Source organism: Carcharhinus amblyrhynchos, chromosome 1 (genome assembly GCF_965287045.1).
Source record: "Carcharhinus amblyrhynchos chromosome 1, sCarAmb.v2.hapA, whole genome shotgun sequence".
Lineage (NCBI taxonomy): Eukaryota > Metazoa > Chordata > Chondrichthyes > Carcharhiniformes > Carcharhinidae > Carcharhinus > Carcharhinus amblyrhynchos.
This window is the reverse complement of record NC_137324.1, coordinates 163,283,292-163,299,619: the sequence shown is the minus strand read 5'-3', so window position 1 is coordinate 163,299,619 and position 16,328 is coordinate 163,283,292. Positions and strand designations below refer to the sequence as shown.

Here is a 16,328-nt window from a genome sequence, read left to right as displayed (position 1 = left end):
GGTCATTGGATAGACATATGGATAATACTGGAATAGTTTAGATTAGAGGGTCATTAGATTGGTTCCACTGGTCGGCACAACATCGAGGGCCAAAGGGCCTGTACTGCGCTGTAATGTTCTATATTCTATGTTCCCCACTGCCCTCTTTCAGTATCAAATGGACGTTTGAGAGAAGGAGTGAGCTCTGAGGAAGGTTTGCTGTAATTCACTGAATAACTATTCACAGCCATCATTTCAGATATAGACATTGCACAATCATTAGAGGCTAGTTTAGAGTTGGGATCTGCATGTGGCAAGTCATCTGGCAGAGCTGGCTGCTTCCAGAAGTTGTGAGATTCCAGGTTGCTGACATGTGACCTCAGACACCTAACATCATGAATGCAGATTTCAGTACTTGGCAAGGTATGCATGCCTCAAAAGATTACCAGCAATGATGAGGTGCCACTTGTGGGCTGCCCCAGTGACTGCATGGAGCACAAACCTGCTGATCTCCCTCAAGATGACAGCCTTTATGTTCCGCCTACTGCCACTCAGCTGTGCCCTTGCTGTTGATTCTCAGTCAGCCAGCCCCGATTGCTGCTACCTATTCTGAGTTGGAGCAGCCTGACACCCAACAGCAAACTCACAGTGAAAATCAACAACCTTGCACCAGTCATGCTGTAGTCAGTGTTATAACACTGCATAGGAGCACCAGTCCCAGCAAAAACGCACGTAAGACCAGCACTAAGGGAATGCACAGGTGATTATGTCTTTTTAATATTCTGAATGAATTTATTGAGCAACATGTCAGTGAAAGAAAAGGGTTTTTGATGTAGATCTTCCTTGAATGTTGAAAATGAAAGGGATTTCATAATGAAATTTAATGTAAAGAAATGTTGGGGTGGAGGAACTTATTGTAATTTAGCCAACACCTTGCAATGTGTTCCTTCTTGCTCTGTCTAGCTGCATGTGGCAACATCTCCCACTTCCTCCTCCACCACCTCCTCCCAGGAGTTTGTGGCTGGACCCTCATAATTGCAAGGTTATAGTGGAGGTGGGGCCTTCTAAGGACAGTCTGCCTTCTCCTCCTGGAGCATCTGCTCTTTGCTTCCTCCTCTGTATGTTCTGCTCATTCTGTAAAGCAAGAGGCATTGCACCGACTGTCCTCATACTTACGTAAGACACTGTTATTTTCTGCTTTTCTGTGGTCAGTAGAAACTTCAAACTCCTCCAACAACTCACCAAAGTGCTTCCACCAGCCTTGTTTGAGTGCATGTCAATGAAAAATTCACCAGTGTAACCTATTGAATTGTCCCTGCACAGGGTCCATTTTGCTTCCTAATGCTAGTTGTTTCGGAAGTAAAAAAGGGAGGCATACCCTGCACATTTGGTGGCCAGTTTTAGTATTCTTGCGCAGCCTCAGCCCATAATCTTACTCTTTCATCCTCTGTACATATGCAGGGGGGTACGTCCACAAGTGCCACTCCAGTCATCCCACAGTGCACGGGTCACACGAGAAACAGCCTGCAGTATCACCCATGCAGCAATCCTGCAGGTGTGTCTGAGTAGCTAGAAGCACCACTGCAAAAGTGAATTTTAGGCATTAGAGCTTAGAAGTTGACCAATCTGAAAAGATCCAGTCATTCATGTTTGAAATTGATAAAAGCCTGTTTTAGTAGTCTTTTAGGCTGTCAATGCTTTCAGGAAAAGAGAAGATAACAATGAAAGGAGAATTTTGTTTAAAAGGAAACCATCTCAAGAATAGTTTTGTGCAGATATAATGAGCAAAATTCAGTGAACACATCCTAGTTCACCAACGTAACTTGCGATTTAATTTCGACATTCAACTTTCATATGCCATGAACTTGAATATCAGTTTTGTGATTGCAGAGGCTTGGAAAATTTGGAACTTTTATAAGTTCAGCAACTTTTAAGTAGTGATACATAGCAATCAGACGTGGTTTTGACGTAGAAACGGAAGTCTTGTTACACAGCGTGCTTTAGTGGGTGCCTCACCAAAAGGTTTGCAGTGCACAGCTGTAGCAGATTCTCAGTTACTGCCAAGATGAACCTTAATGGTGACTACCTACAGTTAATACTGACACTGCAATGCACTCATATGTTGCTTCAAATAACTGAAGGTAAGCTATAAGCATTATCTTTTTGAAAATGAAATAGGTCTAACCACAACAACATTTTAGTTCTGCTGCTTAAAAAGTTTATTAACACAATGTAATTGGGATATTAGTTACATTACATTTTGTGATTACATTAACCTTTACTCAGTCAAAAGTAGTTGATTACCATAAATTAATAATTTCTTCCCTTGACAGGAGAACCAGAGAGGATTGAAGTTTCCCAATCTCCTACAAAAATAGAGGTCCCCGAGGGAAAAACAATCAACATGAACTGCTCTTGTACAGAGGCTCTGCAGATGGATAGTGTAAGGTTTGATTGGACCAAAGACTCAAAATCAATCCTCAATTCAACTAGTTCAACTGAAACTATAGTTTATGACAAGAGATTCTCTTACACCATTAGCAAAGCAAATGCAAAGCTAACAATTAAAAGTATCATTCAAGATGATGCAGGGTTCTACGTCTGTCAGGTTTTTATTGAAATACCACCGCCAGTTCGAAGAGGATCTGGAAATGGAACTCAATTAATTGTGCAAGGTAATGTCCTCTAAAATTATAAATTCCATTTTATTTTAAATGTAATGCTCAAATGCTTGCCAACCAAATATTTTTAATCCTCTCTTATCCAGGCAACATTTCTGATATTTGAATATAAAAGAACTGCCAAGAATCAATTTGAAACAATATAATGTTCATATTATTATCAAATTACTAAATGGTAGTAACTGTATATGATTGGCTTAGATTGAAAAATCATACAAAATTGTGCAAAGGGGATGGCATCAAGTCATAGGACAAACTGATTAGGCAACATTATCAGGTTCCAGAATGGTTCAAAAATAATAGATCTGATTCAAAGAAGATTAAAAATTACTGCAAATACTGTACCTCTGAAATAAAAAGGAAGGTCCATAGCAGGGAAGGAAAAGTTAATGTTTGAGTGAAAACTGTTTGAGTAATTCCAGCAATGTCAGCTTTCGCATGCAATTCAGAATTCACCAAGTGAATCGATGAAATGATTACACATAGTGTACACATCTATGGGAACAGGAGTGGGCCATTTATACTTTTACCACCCGTTCCATCATTGAATAAGATTGTGTCTGTTCTTTGACCAAACTACAAGTATCCACCTTTGTCACATATTCTTTAAGTTTTGGTTAACAAAAATGTATCAATCTCAGTTTTAACATTAGTAATTGACTTATTGTGAAATATTGTTTTAGGAAAAGAGTTCCAAATTTCTGCCACCCTATGTTTCTGTTTCCCTGTTTTGTCCATTACTTGAAGAAATGTTTCCTAATTGCACTCCTGATTTTTGTCCCTGTCTCCTATACCTAAACACCCCAACAAGCAGACTTTCCAAACCTACGTAACCTATTCTCATTGACATCTCGAAAACTTCAGTTGAATCATCCCTTAATCTTCTAAATTCCAGAGAATACAACCCTGGTTTGTGTGATCTCTTTGTAATTTAACATTTGGAAGTACAAGTATCATTTTCACAAACAAATACCGCACTCCCTCCACAGCCAAGATATCCTACCCACGATAAGATGTCTGGAACAGTTCACAGTTCTCGAGATGTGGTCAAATCTGAGCTTTGAATAATTGATACATGTCATCTCCCTCCTTATATTGTCTCCCACTATGTATAAAAGTCAACATTTTATTATCATTTTTATTTTCTGTACCTGGGCACAACATATTCATAATCTCTATATCTGGACCCCAGGTCCTTTTGGATCTCCACTATTTCTAGTTTTTCAACCCTTAGTACATATTGCCCATACTTTTTAGATCCAAAGTGTGTGACCTCTTTTTGCCAACATTGAAAACCATTTGCTACAATCTTGCCCATTTGCTTAATCTATTAATATCTCTTTGTAATTTTACTCTCCCATCTCTGCTGTTTACAATACCAGCTATCTTTATATCACAGATAAATTTAGATATGTTTCCAACATCTCAGTCATTACTACATATAGTTGAGGCCCAACACAGATCTTTGTGGGCCATAACTCATCACCATCTGACAAATGGAGAATCTGCCGATTAACCTTACCTTGTTATCGTCCACTTAGCCAACTTCCCAATCAGGTGAATATTTTGCACTCAAGTCCATAAGCTTCAACATTCAACCATCTCCAATGAAGGACTTTATCAAATGCCTACAGCAAAGGAACCTACTTGGAAATACTTCAAATACCTTATATCCCAGTGGAAGAGCTAATCTCAGAATATGTTGCCTCATATCTTTTAAAAAGTACCTGGATGAGTATTTGGTATGCCATAACATTCAAGACTATAGGCCAAGTGCTGGCAAGTGGCATTAGGTGGGCAGGTCAGGGCATTTTATGCACTGGTGCAGACACGATGGGCCGAAGGGCCTCTTCTGCACTGTAGTTTTCTGTCATTCTGTGAGCAAAGCTATTGAGGAATGCACACAAAAAACACATGAGGAAGTTTTCCTGGCATTAATTCACATACTTTATCTTTTATAATGTAACTGTTCAGTAATTTGTGGATGGTGATGAGGATCATCAGAAGATACAGCAGGATATAGATCAGTTGGAGACTTGGCAGAGAAATGGCAGATGGAGTTTAATCTGGACAAATATGAGGTAATGCATTTTGGAAGGTCTAATACAGATTGAAAATGTACAGTATATGGCAGAATCCTTAACAGTATTGATAGGCAAAGAGATCTGGGTGTACAGATACACAGGTCACTGAAAGTGGCAATGCAGGTGGAGAAGATATTCAAGAAGGCATATGGCATGCTTGCCTTCATCGGCCGGGGTATTGAGTTTAAAAATTGACAAGTCATGTTGCAGCCTTATAGAACCTTAGTTAGGTCGCACTTGGAATATAGTGTTCAGTTCTGGTCACCATACCACCAGAAGGATGTGGAGGCTTTGGAGAGGGTACAGAAAAGATTTACCAGGATGTTGCCTGGTATGGAAGGCATTAGCTACGAGGAGAGATTGGGGAAACTTGGTTTGTTCTCACTGGAATGACGGAAGCTGAGGGATGAACTGATAGAAGTCTACCAGATTATGGGAGGCATGGACAGAGTGGATAGTCAGAAGTTTTTTCCCATGGTGGAAGATTCAATTACTAGGGGTCATAGATTTAAGATGCGAGGGGTAAGGTTTAAAGGAAATGTACGAGGCAGATTTTTTACGCAGAGAGTAGTGGGTGCCTGGAACTTGTTGCCGGGAGAGGTACTGGAAGCAGATACAGTAGTGACTTTTAAGGGGCGTCCTGACAAGTACACGAATAGGATGGGAATAGAGGGATATGGTCCCCGGAAGAGTAGGGGGTTTTAATTAAGTCGGGCAGCATGGTCAGTGCAGGTTGGGAGGGCGAAGGGCCTGTTCCTGTGCTGTAATTTTCTTTGTTCTTTGTTTGTTCTTTGTTCTAATATTAAATGTGATTTTACATTGTATGTGACATTTTATTCACATGGCTTATTTTCCAGTATTGATATGCAAATATTTACCACAAAGCCTGCATTAAAATAAGAGAAATTAAGTTCAGGGGAAAAATTAAATGTTAGTACCCAACTATTTATTCACCGGATTATTACTCAAGAATGGGGTGCTTTACCACAATTGGCTATAGAGGTAGTGACCATAACTTCATTCAATAGGCAATTAGCTAAGTATTAAAAATTGAAGAATATAAAAAGCTAAGGGAAGAGGGCAGGGAATGAAATGAGATTAAATGTTCTAGTTGAAAGGACAATGTCAGCATAGGTATACAGAGTCCAATGGCCTCCTTCTGGTTCCAGTGCGATTGATTGGTGAGGGCAGTCAGATGAAGATCATGGTGTGGGTAATATGGACTATATTATGGGACAATATTGATTAACTGGTTCTTTTACTAACCTTTTTCATATGTATGTCAGTCAGTAATTTTTTTTTAACAAGGCTATCCAACAGAGATTATTTCAAATAAACAATGCTTTCTCCTTGAATTTGAAATCTGGCATCAAACATGTCTTTTGTCTATAAGAGGATCGTTACAACTTGCTGGAAAATAAAATTAAGCAGGGTATAAATTGGGCAACTAACCAAATTTTGTCAATTTCCCACTGGGTGCATTATGTTAAAGTTATATTTCAGTGGTGTTAATTACTCCACAACCTTGTCCACTCATGTTTGGTTTATACTGATTCCCTCTATCACCATACATATTATACACCTATATCACTTCCTTATCTATCACATACAGCTTTAACTATTTTGGACTCCTTGACTCATTGATGCTGCAAACACTTCAAATTCTGTTTTCATTTTCATTTTTCATTCATTCAAGGGTTTGGGCATTGCTGGCAAGGCCAGCCTTTTTTGCTGAGTCCTAATTGCCTTTGAGAAGATAGTGGGTGAGTGGTCTTCTTAAATTGGTGTAGTCCATTTAGAGTAGGGACGTTCTTATTGCTGTTAAAATATGTGATATAGGATATTACCTCAGCAACTGTGAAGGAACAACAATATATTTCCAAGTTAGAATGGTGTGCAACTTGCAGGGAAAACTTGGGGGCTGTGATTCTGTGATTCTATGAGCAAAGCTATTGAGGAGTACAAAGAAAATACACATAAGGAATTTTTCTGATGAAATTGCTGCCCTTTTCATGTGGGTTGGGAAATGTGTTGAGGAAGCCCTGGTGAGTTGTTGCAGTGAGGCTTGTAGACGATGCACACTGCAGAGCTGAGAGACTTACTTAAATGCCTAAAGCTTGGAAGTATTTTTTATACCTAACATCCCAGTTAAAGAGCCAATCTTTACAGAGCAAAGGTATTAACAAAAATGGACACAAAATACATATGGAACAGGAAGTTTTCCTGAAATTAATTCACATAATTTACTTTTGAAATGTAACTAATTAGTAAAATTAAATACCAGTTTACATAGTATAAAACATTTTATTCGCATGTCTGATCTTCATGAATTAGTATCCAAATGTTTAATACAGAACCAGTGTTAAAATAGAATAAATTAAGTTCTTGGGAACAAATAAAGTGTTTGTACACAACTATTTATTCACTGGATTATTATTAGAACATGGAGTGCTTTACTGCAATTGGCTGTAGAGGTAGAGACCATAATTTTATTCAAAAGGTAATTAGCTGAGTGTTAAAAATGGAAGAAAATAAAAAGCGAAAGGAAGATGGCATGAGGGTAGATAGTCCAGTTGAAGAGCCAGTGCCAACACAGATATAAAGGGTCCAGTGGCCTCATTTTTGCTGAAATGTGATAGTTTATGGTGGTGCTTTGAAAATATTTAAATGAAAAAGTCAAACACATTTCTTTGAATGGGTGATACTTCATTTAGTTAAATCGCCTCATATTGATCAGACATTTCCATACTATTATCTGCTCAATGTTTGTCATTTTATTATACCTATAGAAAAGTATTGGGAATATAGTAGAATCTAATTCAACACATATCATGATAGATACTTTTGGCCCACAGAACAAAAATAATTTTCTGATAGTTTTAGTTTATACTTGGTCTCTTTCTATTCCTCATGTACACACTAACCCTTGGTGATTTCATCTGAAAGTACAATATCAACTTCCATTTGTATGCTGATAACACTTAGTTCTATATTACCACTATCTTCTTGGCCCTCTCAATTGCTTGTTCAACAACTAATATTGAATGAGCAGAAATTTACTCTAGGTAAATATTAAGAAGACTGAAACCATTGCCTTTAGTCTCTGTCACAAACTCTATTCCCTGTCCACTCTGAAAACTATCTTATACTGAGCAAGACCACTTGAAACCTTAGTGCTTTGTTTAATCCCAAGTTGTGTTTTTGACTAGACATTTGCATCAACCCCAAGCTACTTACTTTCATCTCTGTAGCATAGATCAACTCTTATCCTCCCTCGGCTCATCTTACATTGAAACCAACAACCAGGCCTCTTTTACCGCTAAACTTGACTACTCCAGTGCTCTTCTTGCTGGCCTCCTGTCTTCCCATCACACATAAATTTGTGCTTATCCAGAACTCTGCTGTCCATATCTTAACTTGCTCTAGATTTCAATCATCCACCACAACCTGAATGCTGACCTTTACTGCCCCCTGTTCACAGTGCCTCAGTTCTAAAATCATCATCCTTATTTTCAAATTCCCTCAAGGCCTTACCCCTCCTTATCTTTGTATCTCCTCCAGCTGATGAGATGTCTGTGGTCCTCCCATTCTGGCCTTTTGTGCATTCCAGATTTTTAATCGCTCTGTTTGTGGCTATGAATTCAATTGCCTTGGTCTGGAATTTCTGCTGTAATCCTCACCACGTCTCTTTCATCTTTTAAAATGCTCCTTAAAATCTAACTAGTTGGTGATTTCTCATAATGTGAGTCAGTGTCAAAAATGTTAATATTCATATCACTCCTGATAAGCACTTTGAAATATTTTACTATTGTGCTAGGTAGTACTCAAACTTTTTACAGAGAAAAAGTGTTGGGAGTATAGATGATTTCTATTTGGGAGAGAGAATGGGAAAGGAAATTACCTTACAAGTAATGCACATATTCACACATTTTCCACCTGCCCACTTTTCGAGTATGATGTGCTATATATAAGTTTGTTTAATAATATTGTTACAATAAGTTTGTTTAAATGTTTTGTGTAGGCTTTATTTTAAGATCATCACCAAAATAGCAAAGGGAGTTTTTAGAAGGAACATTTTTCAAGTGGCGGGTATAAGGACATGGAATACCCTTCACAAAACATCAATAGAACTTAAATCCACCGTGGTTCTTAAAAGGACAAAGAAGTGCATAAATATTTGAAACAAAAAAACAATTAGCAGATCTGGTGATTTTTGCTTTGAGCAGTAATTCTTTTGAAATTATGGGAGATTTGATCAGTGATGGTCCATTCACCCGTAGCGCTAGTTACGCTGTACCACTGATAGCCCTATTCAGAAAACTAAATAAAGTTTGGCATGTGTCCAGGCCTTTTCCATTCAGCATCAATTTTGTTTTGTAATTCAAACAGTTTCCTATGATTTTTTAGAAGAGATTTTATGTTTAAATCTGTAGATGTTGCTCATTTTCTTAACACTGAACCATGGTCCTTTTTCTAAAAATATTTTCTAAAACTACTTTACTGGATAATCTGCAAAACAAATTTCTGCTGTCAATGTACTATGCCACTCACCACATTGATGTTACCTGTGATGGTGTCCCAACTTGAAACATCAGTTTGTGGTGCTGTAAATGTTTTTTGGAATATTGTGAGGAGTCATGTAAAATCTTAGTGAGGAACCAGTTCAGTCTTTGTATAACAATTATTAAAGAATATTTATTAAATTAAAGGACTATAACACTCTAGGGCACTTAAGTACACAAATAACTGAACACACACAGTTTATGTATAAATTACCCCTTATTCCAAAATATTTCTACCATCCCTGAGGTAAGACTTCCAAACAACATCCAAATTAAATAAATCTGTAAATCAAATCCAGCTTATAGTTACCACACAATACAGGGTTGATGATCAATTCTGCAAAGTCTCTTTTCCTCTTCCAGCTAAGATATTTAAACTGCCTTTACAAAGGATTCAGCAATGCCTTGGTTCTAAAACTTAGATGCAACACTCTAACATCTCTGAGAAGTAAAAGATGGTACAGGACCCTTTGGCTGTGAAACGGGCCCTAGTCTTCTGACTGTGAGTTATGGACTGGCTTCTGGCTATGAGGTTTGGATTGGTTTGTCTGCTTCTGAGGGGGTTAACAATTACACTGTTTCACCTTTTGTGATTTCAAACTTGAGAGGCAGCTTCTATACATTTTGAATTATTTCCTTTTGGGGAGATTAGCATTTCTATAGCTATGAATCACCCAGTATTTTGGGTAAACATTTTCTGTGTTGTGAACTTAGCATTTCTATGGCAGTCATCTAAGTAATCTGTTTCTATTCCTAGAGCAATTCACACCTGATCATCTTCAGAGATGTTCATGCTTTTGGAATGCCCTGATCATTTTTAGACGCTTGCCTGCCTCTGGAAATGTTGGTTTTTTCCTGTTGCCAGGCAGATTTCTACTTTTAGGCATTTTAAATTCTTATATTGTTGCTGCTAGGCAAATCCTTGACAACTACCATATTTGAATGCTTAGTGTACAGAAATTCAAAAATAGCCCTTATTAAATGTTGACTTGAAATGAAGTACATCAGTCCCAAATTTCTATGAGAATCTGTTGGAATGTTAGGTTCTTTTGTTCTTTACATAATTTATATTTATATATATTTTGCATTTCGTTTATTGGCTAATGAGAGCAGCAAGTTGTGCCAACACTTGATGCCATAACAAGTTAATTTTTGCTAAGTTTTCAGATTTTCTGTCTCTTGGTTTTGCTGTTTTCCCTTTGACTAGGAGACACAATAGAACTCTATAACGTTTAAAGAACCATTGGTATTATGGTGGCCTGTTCCTCAAAATAATTTGAGTGGCCAACATCTGGTGCATTCTCCCAGTCTGCTGTCCCATAGTTAAAATCTACCCATTGGTGAAGAAACATCCTGCCAGAATCAAATTTTTGTAATGACTAATCTTTTTCACTTTGTTATAATCTCACCAAGTCTTGTTTGTAACACTAGAATACAGTAATGGGTTATCTTTGTCATCTGTGATATTGGTTATAAGGAGGTAATTTTAATTCAATATATCTACTGTACTGTAAGATGTTCTGTACTGTAAATTCTGAAATTGTAAGATAATAAAGTAGCGCTCTCCACACGTTGTGTAAAAGCACTGTAGGTAAAATGCTAACTTGCAGTCCTTCTCTTCCAATGAAATGGGGCCCTCCTCATGCTCTGTCTGCTCACGTGTTACTCCCTGCTAATGTTCTGCAGCATGCAGTATATTGCAATCATGGTGAATACCCCCATGGAATTATATCTGATGTTCCACCAGAGGGGATCAAGGTATCAAAATCTCATCTTGAACAGGCCAAAGGCCTGCTTGAGGATCTCACAAAGAAGTCAGGAGCCATCTGCTTAGACAGCAACCTTTGTTGCCTAAATCCATCCGTATAACTGGGAGTGAGGTGGAAGAGCTGAGACAGGCTTGATTCAAAGGCACGTGGCAGCTGCTGGAAAACATGCACATTGGTGCAGCCAGTTATTTCTATGGTTGCATAACAACTGAACATTGATGGAATTGATTTGAACCTGTCAGGTCTATGCGTGGCAACATCAGTGCAGTCAATTACATCTTGGACCCGGGGAAGCCAGCTATTATGGCAAAATCCATTGCCTTCTGTACTTAGGAAGCCACATCCATGGGGAAGCTGATGAAGTCAGTGATCCTTGTCAAGAGGGCACCTGTGAAGATATGAATACAGCAGTGAGCTGCAAACTGAGAAATGCCACAAAGGTCAGCAGCAGATCCCATGGTGAAGAGGTTGAGAGCCACTGTCACCTTTGGTGCGATGAGTTATTCTAGGTAACGTTGTCGTTAAGGAGAGCACAGATGTCAATCACATTCTCTCTAGACAACTGCAGTCTCCCCATGCTCTAGCAATTGGAAATCTCCAGGTAGATGAGCTTGTTGCACTTAACCTGTTGATCAGATATTCCTGGCTCCTCCTCCTCAGTCTTTGTTCTGAGGTTTGTCCTCTCACTGGCTGAAATCCTTCCTCATGCCGCATGACATTGCAACTCTACTGCCCCAATTGCCTACAGGTGCAAGAGAGCTGGACCAAGTTTCTGTGGCAGTCTTCCTTCCTTGGAACAGAATTTCTGCAAGCTGAATGGCCTGATGCCCATTGGTGGTAGATTTTTGACAAGTCTCTGAGTTTCCATGGAGCTCACTCCTGCCTCTTACCCACACTATGCAACTCCAGCACATTCCCTGGGCCATTGCTGCAAAGCTTTGCTTATTTGTGCATTTTCCAAAATGTTTCCATTCTCTCTTGCTGTTCTCAACTGCACTATTCAGAAATCTGTCCAACATAAAAAAAATCCTGGAGTTACAGGTTCAGCACTCAACTCAGTGACATCACTGTCTCTCATGATGTATGTGGACTCCCAACCTGTCTACTTTCCTGTCTTGATGTAAAAGGCCAGCAGCCAAAATGGAGGTTGAAATTGTAGATCAGCATCTCGGCCTCCATTTATTTCCTGCCTGATTCTGTTTGGTCCAGTGTCAGGAATGCAAAATCCAGGAGGAATGGTGGGTTCTCATTGCCTACTAGCCTCCACTAGAATTTTATCAGTAGGCAGTAGGGCTGAGCGGCATGTCTACGCTTTGGCCAACTGAAAACATTAACATACCGATTAATGATGACTCAAGGATCTCCTCCTGCCATTGCTGGAATTTTACAGGTGGTGGGGGATGAACATACCAAATGGTGAAGTGGCCAGGTAAACTCTAGTAGCCTGGCTGAGGGCTTGGGAAGTAGTTGTTCTGGTGACAATTCATCGTTAAGCTGGGTGGAGCTGAGAAACAGGAAAGGTATGACTACAGTAATGGCGTTGTTTTATAGACCACCCAATAGTAAATGAGAATTGGAAGAGCAAATCTGCAGAGAGATAGCAGACAATTGCCAGAAACATAACATTGTGATAGTAGGGGATTTTAATTTTCCACATGTAGATTGGGACTCCCCTACCGTTAAAGGTCTAGACGGGTTGGAGTTCATAAAATGTGTTCAGGAAAATTTTCTAAATCAGTATGTACAGGTACCAAGTAGAGAGGATGCAATATTAGATCTCATATTAGGAAACGAGTTAGGACAAGTGACGGAAGTGTGTGTTGGGGAACACTTTGGTTCCAGTGATCGTAATGCCATTAGCTTCAGTCATGGATAAAGACAGATCTGGTCCTTGGGTTGAGGTTCTAAACTGGAAAAAGGCCAAATTTGAAGAAATGAGAAAGGATCTAAAAAGTGTGGATTGGGACAGGCTGTTCTCTGGCAAGGATGTGATTGGTAAATGGGAGGCCTTCAAAGGAGAAATTCTGAGATTGAAGAGTTTGTATGTTCCTGTCAGGATTAAAGGCAAAGTGAATAAGAATAAGGAACCTTGGTTCTCGAGGGATATTGCAACTCTGATAAAGAAGAGGAGAGAGATGTATGACATGTATAGGCAACAGGGAACAAATAAGATGCTTGAGGAGTATAAAAAGTGCAAGAAACTATTTAAGACGGAAATCAGGAGGGCTAAAAGAAGACATGCAGTTGCTTTGGCAGTCAAGGTGAAGGATAATCCTAAGAGCTTCTACAGATATATTAAGAGCAAAAGGATAGGAAGAGATAAAATTGGTCCTATTGAAGATCAGAGTGGTCGGCTTTGTATGGAACCAAAAGAAATGGAGGGGGTATTAAATGGGTTTTTTGCATCCGTATTTACTAAGCAAACTGGCATGGAGTCAATGGAAGTAAGGCAAACAAGTAGGGAGGTCATAGAACCTGTACATATTAAAGAGGAGGAGGTGCCTGCTGTCTTTTGGCAAATCAGAGTAGATAAATCTCCAGGACCTTGAAGGAGACTTGTGTTGAAATTGCAGGGGCCCTGGCAGATATATTTAAAATGGCAGTGTCCACGGGTGAGGTGCTGGCTGGGTGATTGGAGGATAGCTCATGTTGTTCCATTGTTTAAAAAAGGCTCAGAAAGTAATCCAGGAAATTATAGGCTGGTAAGTTTGATGTCAGTGGTGGGTAACTTATTGGAAGGAGTACTAAGAGATAGGATCTACAAATACTTGGATGGACAGGGACTTATTAGGGAAAGTCAACATGGCTTTGTGCATGATTGGTCAAGTTGGAGTTTTTTGAGGAGGTTACCAAGAAAGTGGATGAAGGGAAGGCAGTGGATGTTGTCTACATGGACTTCAGTAAGGTCTTTGACAAGATCCTGCATGGGAGGTTAGTTAGGAAAGTTCAGTCGCTAAGTATACATGGAGAGGTAATAAAGTGGATTAGACACTAGCTCAATGGAAGAAGCCAGAGAGTAGTAGTGGAGCATTGCTTCTCTGAGTGGAGGCCTGTGACTAGTGGTGGGCCACTGGGATCAGTGCTGGGTCCATTGTTGTTTGATATCTATATCAATGATCTGGATAATAATGTGGTAAATTGGATCAGCAGATTTGCCAATGATACAAAGATTGGAGCTGTAGTGGACAGTGAGGAAGGTTTTCAAAGCTTGCAGAGGGATTTGGACCAGCTAGAAAAATGGCTGAAAAATGGCAGATGGAGTTTAATGCAGACAAGTGTGAAGTATTGCACTTTGGAAGGACAAACCAAGATAGAACATACAAGGTAAATGGTAGAACACTGAAGAGTGCAGTAGAATAGAGGGATCTGGGAATACAGATACATAATTCCCTAAAAGTGGCGCCACAAGTAGATAGAATCATAAAGAATGCTTTTGGTACATTGGCCTTTATAAATCAAAGTATTGAGTTTAAAAGTTGGAATGTTATGGTGAGGTTATATAAGACATTGGGGGCTGAATTTAGAGTATTGTGTGCAGTTTTGGTCACCTAATTACAGGAAGGATATTAATAAGGTTGAAAGAGTGCTGAGAAGGTTTACAAGGATGTTGCTGGGACTTGAGAAACTAAGTTACAGAGAAAAGTTGAATAGGTTAGGACTTTATTCCCTGAAGCATGGAAGAATGAGGGGAAATTTGATAGAGATCTATAAAATTACAATGGGTATAGATAGAATGAATGCAAGCAGATTTTTTCCACTGAGGCTAGGGGAGATAAAAACTAGAGGACATGGGTTAAGGGTGAAAGGAGAAAAGTTTAAAAGGAATATTAGGTGGGGGGGTTCTTCACACGGAGAGCATTGGGAGTGTAGAATGAGCTGCCAGATGAAGTGGTAAATGCGGGCTCACCTTTATCATTTAAGAAAAACTTGGACAGGTACATGGGTGAGAGGGGTGTGGAGGGACATGGTCCAGGTGCAGGTCAGTGGGACTAGGCAGAAAAATGGTTTGGCACAGCCAAGAAGGGTCTAAAGGCCTGTTTCTGTGCTGTAATGTTCTATGGTTCTATTAAGGAGAGCACAGATGTCGATCATGATCTCCCCGGACAGGAACTCTGTACTGAACAGAGTCCCCCGCCACCCCCGCAGCGATGACCACCTCTCGTTCTGCCCTTGGCCTGATGATCACGCTATCTGACTTATCTAGGGATCTGGCCTCCATGTTGCTCATTATGGTTGAATTGCAGCAGTCCCAGCGGTGGCCACTGCTCCTGGTGGCATTGCTGGAACTGGATAGCTGCTAGCTGTTTGATTGGTTGGCAGCTTTGTGATGTAGGATATTCCCCCAGATGTAGTGAAAGCCTGGCAACGTTTAATCAGGTCGAGGCTTCCTAGCACTGCGGAGGTGAACTGGCCACCAGACCCACTGCCTTGACAAAGAATTCTGGCTACCATTTCTAAATTTGAAGTTTTGGACTTTAACATTTGTCTTTATAATCATTTATCACTTTTCATTTATTATCAAATTATTGTTTTATACAGTTCATCATCAAATTTGGCCTAGATTTGATCAATATTGTTCATAACTGGAAGTGGGGTGGAAGTCCTTTAAACTGACCATGGTAGAACACTGCACTGATTTCTAGAATATCAGGTAAAAATGATAATTGTGTTGTTCATCTTGAGGTTGATAATCCATTCAGTATAATCTCATGGTTGAATTGCATTCAGGAATTAGCCTTCACATACTCAGACTGATTTTGATTTGATTTATTATTGTCACATGTATTAGCATACAGTGAAAGGTATTGTTTCTTGCGCACTAGACAGAAAGCATACCGTTCATAGAGAAGGAAACGAGAGAGTGCAGAATGTAGTTACAGATATAGCTAGGGTGTAGAGGAAGATCAACTTAATGCAAGGTAGGTCCATTCAAATGGCTGATGGCAGCAGGGAAGAAGCCGCCATTGAGTCGGTTGTTACATGACCTTGGACTTTTGTATCGCTTTCCTGATGGAATAAGGTGGAAGAGAGAAAGTCCAGGGTGCGTAGGTTGCATAATTATGCTGGCTGCTTTTCCGAGGCAGCAGGATGGTAGATAGAGTTAATGGATGGGGGGCTGGTGTGTGAGATGGATTGGGCTACATTCACGACCTTTTGTAGTTTCTTGCAGTCTTGGGCACAGCAGGAGCCAGAGCAAGCTATGATATAATCAGAAAGAATGATTTCTATGGTGCATCTGTAAAGGTTGGTGAG

General features: G+C 39.6%; 1 protein-coding gene and 1 long non-coding RNA gene across 2 annotated transcripts in view; one reads left to right on the top strand and one right to left on the bottom strand.

The window, feature by feature from the left end:
- The first annotated feature begins 662 nt into the window (after positions 1 to 662).
- LOC145346866 (uncharacterized) overlaps positions 663 to 16,328 on the top strand; it is a 26,549-nt gene continuing 10,883 nt past the window's right edge. Inside the window, exons 1-2 of the mRNA XM_080194725.1 lie at positions 663 to 739; positions 2,313 to 2,654. Of these exons, the coding sequence (XP_080050851.1) occupies positions 2,384 to 2,654 (271 nt within the window). The 5' untranslated portion in view covers positions 663 to 739; positions 2,313 to 2,383. The remainder of the gene's footprint in view (positions 740 to 2,312; positions 2,655 to 16,328) is intronic.
- The window catches only part of LOC145346879 (uncharacterized), a 10,470-nt gene continuing 10,086 nt past the window's right edge, over positions 15,945 to 16,328 (bottom strand). Inside the window, exon 3 of the long non-coding RNA XR_013887739.1 lies at positions 15,945 to 16,273. This is a non-coding gene — a long non-coding RNA (uncharacterized LOC145346879). The remainder of the gene's footprint in view (positions 16,274 to 16,328) is intronic.